Here is a 13,594-nt window from a genome sequence, read left to right as displayed (position 1 = left end):
CTTAGGAAGAAAATTAGAAGAAAATAGGATTTGCTTCCCTGAAATCTCTCCGGCAAAAGCTGCACTGTATCCCATCCTCCCTCCTTGGAAGTTTAATTCCTTTATGCCACGACTGTCCCCGAGTACAGCAGAGAGAGGCTTTCCAATGATCCATCTCCTGGGAATCTGTATCCACAGCGCAGGAAAATCATTTCTGGAAAACCAGGGAGGGATTCAATGGGTTTTGGATGGTTTTTCCCTTCAAACCTTCCGTGTTTATCCAGACACTGGAATCCTGGGGGGTCTGGGATGCTGGGTTGGTATTTTTAGCTGAGAGGTGCAGAGGAAGAGTCCAGAAAGGGCTGAAAGACCCCAGAGCCCCTTCTAGCACCTAAAGGGAGAGCTGGAGAGGGACTTTGGAGAGCACAGGTGGGAATGGCTTCAAACTGACAGCTGGCAGGGATGGATGGGATATTGGGAAGGAATTGTTCCCTGGGAGGGTGGGCAGGCCCTGGCACAGGGTGCCCAGAGCAGCTGTGGCTGTCCCTGGATCCCTGGAAGTGTCCAAGGCCAGGCTGGACTTTGGGGCTTGGAGCAGCCTGGGATGCTGGCAGGTGTCCCTTTCCAGCAGAAGCCATTATGGGAGGATGCTTTACGGATTTCTATGATTATAAATACCAGTATTGAACTTCACAGAGCTTCACTGAAGCTCTTCCAGCCCTAAGAGCAGGAGCAGAGAGCACACCACAAGTGCCAAAGCTCTTCAGTCACCAAAATCTGCTTTCATTTATTGACTTTCCTCTTGCTTATGATAAAGGCTGTTTTCCTGACTTTTTGGAGGGAAAAATTCCCTTAAAGTGAAGGAGAATAGTGGGGAAGTGCATCCTGAGATAGCTTTTCCAGCAGGGGTCACTGCTTTGTGTGTCAGGAGCTGCAGGCTGGGGTTTCTCCCTGTCTTCCCTCTGGATCAGAGCAGGAGATCCAGACTGGACACACCAACCAGTCCAGACTTAGAGGCTCCACGCATTCCATTTTTTCCCCAAGTTTTATATTTTCTACTTCCCACAAACCTTTGTTGTTGTTGTTATTGGTTTGGTTTGGGGCTTGCAAGGAACTAATTCAGGCATTTCTGATAAGGAGAATCTGTCAGTGTGGGGAAGGATCCAGGAGGGACCAGGGTGATGCTCATTCCTCAAGGAATCCCACTGCCTCCCACCCACCTTGCAGTGCCTGTCCCCTGGGAAAGGGGCACACGAGCAGCCTTTGCTCCTGCCTCCCTGTCACCACATTTCCGGAGCTCAGGGGCTGTTCATCCCCATTCCTGAGCTGCTAGAGGAATATTTTGACTTCCCAGGATGATGCACACCTAAAATGGGTTCAGGTTTTGGGGACAGAACAATACTCAGGGCCAAGGGAAGACTGAAAATCCCTCCCTTCAAGAACAGCTTTTGTTCAATCTTAACAGACACAACAGGGTCATATTCTCATGATTTTTCATGATATTTTATATTTGATTTACTAAATCCAGATCCTTGAATTTACCTAAGGATCAAACCCTGAAATTCCAAAAGGGCCAGAAATGGGAAGAGATCCTGAGGATGTGGTAAGGGGGGAGAGGAGGGAATAAAACCCATCAAAACCATTTTTTTTGTGGAATCTATCCACGAAATTAATTATTCTGGTGATGTCTGTGGTAGCATCCATCCTTCTGGGCATAGACCACGGGACACAGATGCAACCAGTGCTGACCTGAGCTCCTCTTGCCTCAGAATGGCTGCTAAAAATGCTCTTATAACGCCCTCCAGGCTGGGAAAGTGACTGATGTCATGGGACAAGAAGCGTTTTTGGTTAATGCAAGGCCAGGTGTAGAGACGTCCAACCCAACAAAACAAAAGAGGGTTGAGGACAAAGATCTACCAAAGAGGATGATAAATGGTATTTAATGCCCCACGAGGGTATTTTTCCCTGCCTGCAGAGGCGTTGAAGCTGTCTCACTCTCTGGAGAAAAAGCCCTGACCCTAATGACAATGGTTTCAATGTCCTAGGGGTAAAATATGACACTGATCATGACAGATCTGACAGTCCTGGTGCTTTTCTTAGCCAGGTCCCTTCATTGCCCCAGTGCCATTGACTCTTAATGGGCATAACATTGCTACGATAATAAAATATTTATTTTATTATTTATCTTGTGCAATTTTTATTTTTTTTTATTATGGTTTTTGAAATTACTTTAAACTGTCGTTTTTTGGTGTTTTGTTGTTTTGTTGTTTTTTTTTTTTTAATTAATTTTCACAGCCTTGAATGATGATTCAAGCAATAAACTCCAGCCTCTGAGTCAGGAACTCTTTCAGGGGTTGCTTCAACACCCAGTTCGTGCTGTGACTCCAGTAAAAGCTGCTCCAGAGAGACTTACAGGGTGGGTTTAGGTGGTTTAAGGACCATCAGTGTCTTACCCTCCGGTTTGGGGCAGTTTGGGCTGTTCTCAGTCAGTTCCAGAGCTGGTAGGAAGCTGGGAATGATCCTTCGAGCCTCTCCCTGGGGCTGTTCTCCCTCCTTTTCACTCTCTGTGCCCGGGGCCTCGGCTGAGCACCGCCCGGCACTGCCAGGCTGCTGGCAGAGCTGCAGTGGGACTGGGTATTCCACAATGCCATGTTCTCCAGGGAATTAAATGCCCTAAAGAGGCAGCACCAACCCCAAAGGCACCAAACAGCCACGAGCAGGCAGCATTTAAGGGATGCTCCCCTACACGGTACCCTTGCAGCTCCCCAGGGATGTGCTGGATTTGGGTTGGGATGCAAAGCACTTTTGGGATGTACGGGGAAGGCTCCACCGTGATCTTGGCACCCCAAACCCCTTCCCCAGGCTGCAGGAGCCAGCGCTGCAGCTGCAGCCCCGCACCCCACACTCCCCACTCGCAACCACCTGAAACTGGGGGGCAGCTAAAGGGGAGGGGAAAAGCGTGTGCTCGCAGCTTTCCCTCCCTCCAAGCCATCCCAAAAGGCTGGAGAGCCACAGGAAAAAGCCACAAAGTGAAGGGAAAGATAAATCTTTATTGTGCACGGAGCAAGGGGTGAGACGGGCAGCACTCGTGGTTGATCCAGCGCAGCCCCTCCAGTGATCCCTCGCTCCCTCCTCCCCCCTGACCTGGGTTCTGCTGCCAGGTGCCCGTCCCTGAGCCCCAGCCACGCTTCCTCTCCTCGCTTTGGTGGCCAGAGGGCATCGGTGGCGACCACGGAATTCCCAAAGAAGCAGCTGGATAAACAGTCCCAACCCAAGAGCCTTTCCCATGGGATGCTGGATGCGAGCCCCCCGCCCCTGTCCCCCTTCCCCTCCCTCCCGCAGGGCAGCCCCGCACGGGCAGGGACGCGGAGGCAGCGCAGGCTGAATTTAAAAAGTTTATTCGCTCGCACGCAGACGGTGGCATCCCTTAAAAACCCAGTGTGTACAAAGTCACAGTCACGGCTTGCGGAGCGCCGGGCAGCGCCCTCAGAGAAACACAAAACAACTCATTAAAAGTCATTAAAAGTCCCGGCGTTATGTACAGCTAAGTGCCAGCTCGAGTATTCACAACACAGTAACGTACTGCAAGAAGTCGCTTCGGAGTAGTTCCCTTGAGAAACAACCTTCGCTCCGGCGGGGCCGGAGTCTGTCGCGTCCGTGTGTCCGGTCCCGTCCGTGTGTCGCTCAGTGCCGCTGGCACGTGTGCAGGTGGGACCGGAGTCTGTCGCGTCCGTGTGTCCGGTCCCGTCCGTGTGTCGCTCAGTGCCGCTGGCACGTGTGCAGGTGGGACCGGAGTCTGTCGCGTCCGTGTGTCCGGTCCCGTCCGTGTGTCGCTCAATGCCGCTGGCACGTGTGCAGGCGGGACGCGTCGGCGGGGCCGTGCTCCCGCTGCAGGCGGCACGCCAGCCCCTCGGCACACGGGCAGCGCTGGAAGATCTCCAGGCCGTGGGTGCCTTTCCGCCGGTGCCGGGTACACACCTGCCCCTCCCGCAGCACCGGCTTGCAGATCTTGGACCAGAAGTGGCGGGCGCAGCACAGCCCGGCCGCGCAGTCCGACGAACGCAGGCAGAAGTCGCCTTCCTCTCCTGCGTGGGGACAGCGGGGGATGCTCAGCCAGGCGGGGACGCTGGGGCAGGGTGGGCACCCCAGACTGATGGATCCCACGGGGAACGGCGGAGTGGGCATCCCGAAGCACCCTACGGGCGGGCTGGGCACGCCGGGTTTATCTTCTGGAGTCAGCGGGGCTGGGGGGCATCCCCGACCCGTCCCACAGGGAACAGCAGGGAAAAGGAAACATCCCGGACCCATCCCACAGGGAACAGCGGGAAAGGGAAACATCCCGGACCCATCCCACAGGGAACAGCAGGGAAAGGGAAACATCCCCGACCCATCCCACAGGGAACAGCAGGGAAAGGGAGACATCCCCGACCCATCCCACAGAGAACAGCAGGGAAAGGGAGACATCCCGGACCCATCCCACAGGGAACAGCAGGGAAAGGGAGACATCCCGGACCCATCCCACAGGGAACAGCAGGGAAAGGGAAACATCCCGGACCCATCCCACAGGGAACAGCGGGAAAGGGAGACATCCCGGACCCATCCCACAGGGAACAGCAGGGAAAGGGAAACATCCCGGACCCATCCCACAGGGAACAGCAGGGAAAGGGAGACATCCCGGATCGAAGCCCTGGGGGATGGTGGAGCAGAAAGGGCATCCCGGACTGATCCCAGGGGACAGCGGGGTGACAGCAGCCGGGACTCCTCACCTTTGGCAGTGGGGAGCCAGGCGGGAGCGGGCGTCCGTCGGGGCAGAGCCTCAGTGCCCGTCTCCTCCAGCTCGGCCGCTCCGTGGGGCGGCTCCGGGGCCGTGCAGAGACCTGCGGGGGCGGTGGGGCGGCTGTCAGCCTCGCGTGGGACCCCGAGCCCTCCCGCGGCCCCCAGCCCCAGGTGTCCCCTGCCCTCACCGTTGCTGCAGGTCATGCCGGGGCAGCACATGGCATCGCGCAGGCAGCGCTTGCGGCGCCGCCGGCAGCCGAGGCACAGCGGGGCCCCCCCGCCGCGGGCCGCCCCCCCGCAGAACTCCTCGGGGCCGCAGTCCTCATCTTCGGCGCACGGGAAAGGCTGGGGGTCACACAGGAGGCGGGGGGATCAGCATTCCATCCCCGAGTGTCCTCCCCTCCATCCCCAGTGTGTTCCCTCTCCAATCCCCGGCGCGTCCGCTCCATCCATCTCATGCGTCCCTCTCTCCCTCCGCCCCCATCCCCGGGACGTCCTCCCGTCCCCGGTGTCCCCTCCACTCCCGAGGTGTCCCCATCACCCGGTGCGTCCCTCTCTTCCATCGCCGGTGTCCCCCTCTCCATCCCCGGAGTGTCCCCTCCATCCCCTGGGCAGCCGCTCCATCTGTGTCCCCTCTTCTGCCCTTTCCACCCCCACTGTCCCCTCCATCGCTCGTGTCCCCCTACTCCATCTCCCTGTGTGTGCATCCTCATCCCCGACGTCCCACCCTTCATCCCAAATGTGTCCCTCAACTCCATCCCCGACGGGTCCCCTCCATCCCCGGTGGGTGTCCCCATCTCCATCCCCGGTGGGTGTCCCCCGATCCATCCCCGGTGGGTGTCCCCATCTCCATCCCCGGTGGGTGTCCCCATCTCCATCCCCGGTGGGTGTCCCCCGATCCATCCATGCTCTCTCCTACCTGCCGGGTGGCGGCTGGCGGGGCCTTGTTGCTGCCGTCGAAAGGGGGTGCGGGGGCGGCGCTGGCCTCGGCCGCCCCCCCCGGGGGGGGTCCCTTGATGGCGTTGGAGCTGAGGGCACCCCCGGGAGCCGCCGCCCGCCCCGCCGGGGCCGCGCAGCTCAGCGCCGCCAGCAGCGCCACCAGCCCCCGCATCCTGGTGCCTCCCGTGCCCTCCCGTGCCCGCAGTGTCCCCGAGCAGCAGCACCGAGCCGCGAGCAGCGGCTCCTGCGCTCCTCCGCCGCCTTTATACCCCCGGGGCTGCCTCCTGCCCGCCCCTCGGGGCGGGGGGCCCGCCGGCTGGGATTTCAAAGTCTTCCCGGGGTGGGGGAGGTGGGGGGCTGTGCCCGTGAGCCCCCAAAACCGCCCTCACCCCGCCCCGAGGGCTCCCACATTGGTCGGGAGGGGGTTTCGCAAGGGCGAGGGCAGAACGCCCCCCCCTCCCCAGCATCCCCCGCCCCGGTTCCCGGCCAGATGCTCCGCACTCCCCGACGCCGCCGCTGTCTCCAGCCGGGCGCGCCCGACGGAGGGGACCGGGAAGAGGGAAGGGGGGGACACTCCCCCTTGTGCAACCCCCCATAGTGGATGGGAGCCGCTGTGGGTGCAGAGAGCCCCCCCCGTCCTCCCCCGACGGCAGAGTCGGTCCTTTGGTCTCCTCTAAGTCTCCCCCCCGCCGCCTCCCCCGCGTCCTTCCTGGCGCCAGCGCAGCCTCGCAGGAAAGGAGAGGGGCTGCTCCGCATCCCCCCGCGCCGGGCGCTGTTCGGGGACACGGGGGGGACACACGACGGGACCCTCGCTGTCCTCCCCCTACTCCCCTGACCCCAGCCGGGGCGGGGGGCAGAGCCGGCGGGGGGGAGCTCCGGGTCCTTTGATGCGGGGAGATCAAAGGCGTCGCCCCCCCCATTCCTTTCCCAATCTCTCCCCCCCCATTCCCTTTCCATTCCCTCTCCGCTCCCTCCATTCCCCCCCATTCCCCCGGGCCCAGCGCGCCCTCTGGCGGCCCCGCCGCGCCCCTCTCCCCCTCCCCGCTCCGGTAATTAACTCCGGTTAATTAAGCCCCGTTAATTAACCCGGCTTTTCCCGGCGGCGGCCCCGTGCTCCCGTTTATTTCTTTTCTCAGCTTGGTTTAAATGAGAATACGAAGATCCGGAACAGCGCCCCAAAATCCCCGTGGGGATTCGGACGCTGCAATTCCTGCAATTAAGGTTCCCCCCCCACCCCTCTCCCGGTATCGCTGTCCCGGTATCCACTATCAGCTGTTCCAGCCCTGAATGGCTCAAGCCGGGCTAATAATTGCCTGGGAAGGTTTCGGGAGCACGGCGGGCAGGTGCCGTCAGCAGCGGCTGAGTCACGGCCGGGCGACATCCCCAGCACAGCCCGGCCACCCCTCCCGCCTTCCCTATTTTTAGCCTGGAATAACGAGCGCCATGCCTCGCCCCGAAATCTCGGCGTTCCCCCGGCAGTTTCAGGTGAGGGCCACGTCACCCCGGGGTTTTTATTGCATTATTAACTTCGACCCGCGATTGCTGCATCCCGCAAAATGACTGGTGATGATTCCCGGCTTCTCCTCGGGCTGTTACCACATTTATCTCCCTCCTCAGAGGATGTTTTGTTGCTCCTTTCTCCCAGCTTTTGCTCACCTGTGTGTCATCATCAAATCACAGGATGATGTTGGGTTGGAAAGGACCTTAAAGCCCATCCAGTGTCACCCCTGCCATGGGCAGGGACACCTTCCACTGTCCCAGGCTGCTCCAAGCCCCAAAGTCCAACCTGACCATGGACACTTCCAGGGATCCAGGGGCAACCACAGCTTCTCTGGGCAACCAGTTCTGGGAGCAGAACCCGTGTAACCCCACATTTCACCACCATCCAGAAGATCTCTCCCAAACTCAGCTCCTGTTCTGGAAGAAACCCACTGACAGCCATTCAAAAGTAATTATTTTTATTTCAACTCTATAAAGTATACAACAGGCACTCGGCAATTACAGCTGCAGGGGGAGTACAGAGCGAAACAAAAGCCATGGAAGTTTATGAAAGAAAAAACAAAACCCAAAGTTCCTCAGTCAACATCCAAAGAGTGCAAGCGGCCGATGGCCGGGGCGTGACCGACATCTGCCCGACAAACAAAACCTCTGCCATGGAAGGAGAGAAAATCAGAGTATAAAACAAAGGGCTGGGGTAAAACCAGCGTAAATTGGGACTCGGGGGGAGAGGCAACTCCAAATGGGAATTCCCCCTTTTTCTGAGAAAGCCCTAAAAGCGCCCAAGTCTCGGTGCCAGGGCCGGAGAGCCGTGGAGGAGCTTCCAGGGCTCATCCCCGTGGATGCAGGGAACGGGGCAGGGAAAAGCACAGATCCTGTTTTGTTGAGCGGTGCAAATGAGCCTTGTCTTTGCACCGGGGTTTCAGGTCGGGAAAACGCCGGTGGGGGTGGATTTTTCCCAGGTGGGAGATTCCCAAGGGGGGCTGTGTGGGACAGCACGGATGGGTGGGATCTGCAGAGCTTAGCAAAACAGGAATACCTGTCTACGGACTGCTAGGATGTCAGAGATTAATTTGACCCGCACATCACATTTATACATTTCACAGAAATGACTCTGTATCTCATTAACAGATACACAGCTCTGGTACATTGAACAGAAATCAGAGAACGACGTCATCATTTCTGTAATTCATAGAGATCAGATAATAAAGGCTTAGAAATCGGTAGCAGAAAGAACTGTAAAACGCAGCAAGCTAAGAAAGGACGACAGTTTGAGGTGTGTTTGTCTTTGTCATGCAGCATAACACCAAATTTGTCTTTTTTTTTTTTTCAATAAGATGCCATGGATTTAAGGCACTTGCAACAATGCCAGATAGCCAGTGACGTTCTAGAACTATGGGACAGGTGGGTGAACGGGACAGCTGACAGAAAGTTTAATCATACTGACAAATATGACATTAATTCAAGTCTACCTCGACCTAAAAACATTACATTACAAATAAGGAAATGAAGGAATAATGCCATGGAACTGGAAAAGAACAGAAAGTTCTGTGTGACCCACAAAACATCGACACGAAAATACCTATTTACAGAAATATCTGCTCGTGGTCCTGCTGTTGAAGAAGAGTTTGCTGTGGGCAATGCAGCTCCAGGAGAAGCTACAACACCGATCAAAGCCCCCTCTGGAAACACGGGAGCCGATTCCCCCTTCCCTAAAAACGCTGTCGTCCCATAGATCAGGAAAGGAGACAAAGAAATAAGGACAGAGGTGGAAACACAGAGGCAATCCCTTGTGGATATATAGAGATATATATAAAGCAACTTAAATATATTATTATAACTGAAGGCTTATCATATACATATGCAAAGTGTTAATGCTCAGGAGAGGCCGTGGAAGTCGAGTGAGGTGTTTGATATCAAAATAAACTCAGATTCAGCACAGTGCACACTGCAGGTGTCAATTCCCATGCCTGGCACAAGGGAAAAAGGGACAGGAAAAAGAAACCCAACTCCTCAGCCCATTCTAGACACTCCTTCCTGTCACATCTTCAGGTTGATCCCCAAATCCTTGTGGTGCTTCCTCCTCCTTGCCTGCCGATTGCGTCAGATGTCACCATCCTGGGACAAACTCCTACAGAAAGCTGTCCCCATGGAATGAAAATCCAGGGGGATGTGAGGGAAGAATTTGCCTGTTAGGCCTGTTAAGATGCCTGGTTAATGTTTTAGCCCTCGTGCTCAGCTTTGGCTCTCAGTGCTGTCCATCCCTTGGAGAAGGGTGGAAAAGTCAGCAAGTGCTGCCTTTTCCCTGTGATTTCGAAGGCAAATGAAGTTTTAATGGTTAAAGAACAGCAGAAGTGACTGTGCCAGAGGTGTGGCTCACACTTTGGAAAACAGAGGGAATTCAAGAACCAGACTGGTTTCAAAGGTGTCACACAACCCAGCTCATGTTAAACAGCAGACGTGGCCCACGCCGTCAAAATACCCTTTTGATTAAATCCTTTAATGAAAAACATGCGAAAGAGTTGGGACATAGCATCAGGGAATGAATTTTTACTGCTCAAACAGACCTTTTCCATGTAATATGTGGGAAAAGTCCTTGTCAGAGAGACTTGATCTTTCCACAGTCAGCTCTTGGCAGCTGAGGTCGAAGGAGGCAGTACCTGCTCACCCATGGCAGGGGCTGGAATAAGAGGACCTTTAAGGTCCCTTGCAACCCAAACCATCCCATCATTCCATGATTCTGTGTTTTTTTTGTGGCAAGGTCTTGCAGAGAGACCAAAAGCTGATGTTTCCTGTTGGATAATGGGATACACTTTTAGTCCTGTGTATATGGGACAAACGGACACCCCAGATCCCTCTGCTGCATCCTATAAACCAGAGGAGGGAATTCAAGCAAAGGAAAAGCAGTAGAAGTGAGGGAAAAGCATATCCTGATAATATTGTTTTTCCCAGTTCTTTTTTCCATATGGATTTGGCCATGCCTGTGTTAAACACAATCACATGGACCTGGCACGCTGGAGACCTCACACGGATCTTCCAATATCCATCTCCCATTGAATTCCACTGACTTTCCTGTGGAGCTCCTTAGCCTGGAGAGGCACCAGGATTATTGGCAATGGTCCATCAGAGCCAACAGACTGGGCCGGGATTTCTGTTTTAATGAGATTGTTTAAACACAGAAGAGATGCAGACATGGAGACATGGAATCATCAAAAGGGAGAACAGAGCCTCTGCTACATATTCCTGATAGGATGGTTCAGGGACAGGTTTCTTCTCAGGTGAGAGTTGGATGTAGCACCTCGAAAGGACATCACAGGTCTCATATTTTTCCCTTTGGGCCTAAAAAGGTCACAGTTATCCTTAATTTTATACCAAATCAGACAGGTGGGCTGCTGTTGCTTTGTTCAGGACGGTGACTGGAGCACTGTGAAATGGATCAATAGATGTGAAATGGATCAATAGATGTACAATGGATCAATAGATGTACAATGGATTGATAGAGGTACAATGGATTTATTCCATGATTTTTCTCTTTCCATGCATGTATTGGTACCAAGGGAAAGGAGAACTGAAGCCCAAAGGTGGTGCTTCCACATGAGGGAAGCAACCCAACTCTGCCTTGACAGCATCTGCAGCAGTTGTGCTTTTGTTTGACCAGGCTGAGCCAAAATGTTTCAAAACAAAGAGGAAATGGAACATTCAGTCTCGTGGGGAATACTGCTAGGAAAGGAGAAGGACACATTCCCCACTGCTTTGACGGGAGTGCTTTGCCCGTGCTCCTGCTGGGCTCCGGCGCTGCCCTGCGGAGCTCAGAGGGTGGGAATAGCCCAAATCCTGCACTGGAGTAGCTGCAGCACTTCTTAAGTTACTACTGATCCTACGGAAAAAGCAGCTGGAATTAAGTGCCTCTTACTCTACGGATCTCTCACTCTGCTAATCAAGAGTGTGCCAGGATCTCTGTGGCGACAGAAGAGGAGTTCTGTGCCGGAGAAAGGCTCTGTGTCAGGACCACCGTGCCCACGCCAGGTCACGTTCCAACAGAAAACATGGAGAGCACTATTGTCACTAAGCAAGAAGTCCTAATGCCACTGGAGTTACTGGAGCAGCATCAATCAAGGCATCATGGTGACCCCGAGCACGAAACCTCCCCAATTCCGGTCTTCCCATTCCGCTGGCAGCCACGTCCCAGGAAAAGCTGTCCTCAGCAAGGCAGAAGCAGGTAAGAGAAATAACATTAAAAATCTATGTCCCATCCTGAGTTGTCATCAGGGGGTGGCTCGTCACTGTCCTCTGGGAAGCTGTCGAAGTTGCTTGTGTCCGTGGGAGACGCGACCTGTGGGGGGAAAAGCGACAAGAAGGGGATGTTCATCCTAGTGCTGACATTCCCTCTTTATCCCACAGCCATAGGCATCCCAGAGAATCCCCAGCAAGCCAGGGAAGTGCTGCATCCACAGCTTTTTGCTGGGGGATTTCCCCCATCTCCCCTACTCTCCTGAGTTTTCCTACCTGTTGCCACAAGGTTATCACAACAGACTTGGAAAAGGTCTCCTCCTCGAGCCCAGGATTTCCCATCCATGGCTCCAGGATGCTGAGCTGAGCCCTGCTGCCTTTATGTTTCCTGAAATTTCTCAGCCTCAGGATCCCCCCAGAGAAACCCATCTTCCCAGGATGAAGGCCAAGCCCATTTCTTTTTTAGAAATCATGACAATTGAAATCTACCCTGGCTATAGAGTTTGAGCTTTTCCTGCTTTGTGACAGTGGGGGAAGCTTTCTTACAGTGAGGACTTGACAAAATCAAGACAATCAAACCCAAATAAACAATATGAGAGGAAACCAGCAACTTTCCAACCCAAAGCAGTGAGAGTCTTACTAGAAATTTAATACTTTAAGCTTTACCCAGAGCAGGAAAACACTTGCTGCAGTTTTCAGTCATTTCATTTGGGAAGAACCTGAGCCAGGGGCCAACTGACAGTCATTAAATCCCAGAATTCTGGAATGGTTTGGGTGGGAAGGGACGTTAAAGCCCATCCAGTCCCACCCTGCCACACCTTCCACTATCCCAGGCTGTTCCAAGCCCTGTCCAACCTAGCCTTGGACACTTCCAAGGATCCAGGGTAGCCACAGCTTCTCTGGACACCCTGTGCCAGGGCCTCCCAGGGAACAATGTTTTTTTCCAGTATTGGGCCTGGATTGATCTCAGGGGTCCCACTTGGCTTTGTAAACCTTCCTGAGATTCCCACTTGATCTTGGATGCTGCTGCAAGCCTTGGGAAAAGACAGGAGTTCCAACTCCAGCTCTGCATTTAATGTGCTTCCCTACTTCATCAGCATTTTCCTGCTGCTGAACATGTATTGGGGGAAATTGGGATCATGGAATACCCAACTCATTTTGGAAAAATAAACCCACCCTACAAAATCTTAGTGGTTTTCATTTCTTTAGGATTATCTGGATCTGTTGACTTCATTGGGGCTCCTTCACCATTTGCTTCCTCAGCTCATCTTTGGAAGAGTCCTGAGCTTTTAAGGAGAGGTAAAATCACAGATTCCAGCTGTGATACCGAGGCTCAGCAGTGTCATGGCAGCAGGTTGTAAATTGAGATCTTTCCAAAAATCCCGTGGAATAAGAGCTCTTTGATTGCCTCACTGGCAGTGCCACGTAAGAAATGAGAGTTAAAGAGCTGGGAAAGGCCATTTTCTTCAAAGGAAAAGGAACTAATCTATATGTTTGGTCCTGCTGGCTCTTTCCCAGCTAACAAGGAGAGGTTGATTGAAGGAAAAATGGATGCCTGCCCCCAGAGCTGTATTTTGGGTCCCTTTTCAGAGTGGCAGTTGAGACTTTGCCAAAAAAACTTGTGGGAAATGAGCTGGAGCAGGATTTACAGTTCTGGGGTTGACAAAATTTCCAGTTCATGTGTTTGGAGAGGATCTCAGGAGCAGGTCTGGAGGAGCTGCTACTCCCAAGAGCTCAGGGAAAGGATGAGCTGGGTTGAACCAGGATTAGGGCCAGCCTGGAGCTGTCCTGGAAGAGGGAAGGATGCTCCTGTCTATTCCAGTCAGCCTTGCTATATGGGGTAAGAGCAGTGTTGGAAATGCTCCTGCTAAACTAAAAATCCACCAAAACCAGTTAGGAAGACATCCTGTTTTGTTTTGGCTTTTTTTTCAGGCTACATGGACTTCCTGCATTCCTAAAGCAGGAATTGCAGCTGGATGTGGAGGAGAAAACTTGACTTTATTGCCTGACTTGAAAAGTGGTCCTCTGGATGGATGAATAGGCATTAAAAATAGGCCAAGGCCAGGTTGGACAGGGCTTGGAGCAACCTGGCATAGTGGAAGATGTCCCTGCCCACAGAAAGTGATGGAACTGGATGAGCTTAAAGTTCCCTTCCAACCCAAACCATCCCAGG

At 53.9% G+C, this 13,594-nt stretch overlaps 2 protein-coding genes across 5 annotated transcripts in view; both read right to left on the bottom strand.

Moving 5' to 3' along the window:
* Positions 1-3,349: 3,349 nt before the first annotated feature.
* DKK1 (dickkopf WNT signaling pathway inhibitor 1) lies at positions 3,350-5,965 on the bottom strand. Its single transcript, XM_058841615.1, has 4 exons — positions 5,675-5,965; positions 4,944-5,100; positions 4,746-4,856; positions 3,350-4,064 (listed from the first exon to the last, which is right to left on the bottom strand). Exons 1-4 carry the CDS (start codon positions 5,864-5,866, stop codon positions 3,814-3,816), a joined length of 711 nt encoding a protein of 236 aa, XP_058697598.1. The 5' UTR covers positions 5,867-5,965; the 3' UTR covers positions 3,350-3,813.
* Positions 5,966-7,656: 1,691 nt separating this feature from the next.
* PRKG1 (protein kinase cGMP-dependent 1) overlaps positions 7,657-13,594 on the bottom strand; it is a 363,030-nt gene continuing 357,092 nt past the window's right edge. For all 4 annotated transcript variants that reach the window (XM_058840756.1, XM_058840755.1, XM_058840757.1 and 1 more), the window contains one exon: positions 7,657-11,524. In XM_058840756.1, coding sequence (XP_058696739.1) covers positions 11,426-11,524 — 99 coding nt within the window. In that variant the 3' untranslated portion in view covers positions 7,657-11,425. The remainder of the gene's footprint in view (positions 11,525-13,594) is intronic.

Source organism: Poecile atricapillus, chromosome 6, assembly GCF_030490865.1.
Source record: "Poecile atricapillus isolate bPoeAtr1 chromosome 6, bPoeAtr1.hap1, whole genome shotgun sequence".
NCBI lineage: Eukaryota > Metazoa > Chordata > Aves > Passeriformes > Paridae > Poecile > Poecile atricapillus.
This window is presented reverse-complemented; position numbering and strand designations above follow the sequence as displayed.

Coding starts and splice junctions, on each gene's coding strand:
- DKK1 (XM_058841615.1), bottom strand. CDS start 5,866: ATGCGGGGGCTGGTGGCGCTGCTGGCGGCGCTGAGCTGCGCGGCCCCG. Junction 4,857..4,943: donor CGGCATGACCTGCAGCAACG/GTGAGGGCAGGG, acceptor CCGCCCCCGCAG/GTCTCTGCACGGCCCCGGAG. Junction 4,065..4,745: donor CTGGCTCCCCACTGCCAAAG/GTGAGGAGTCCC, acceptor GTCCCCACGCAG/GAGAGGAAGGCGACTTCTGC.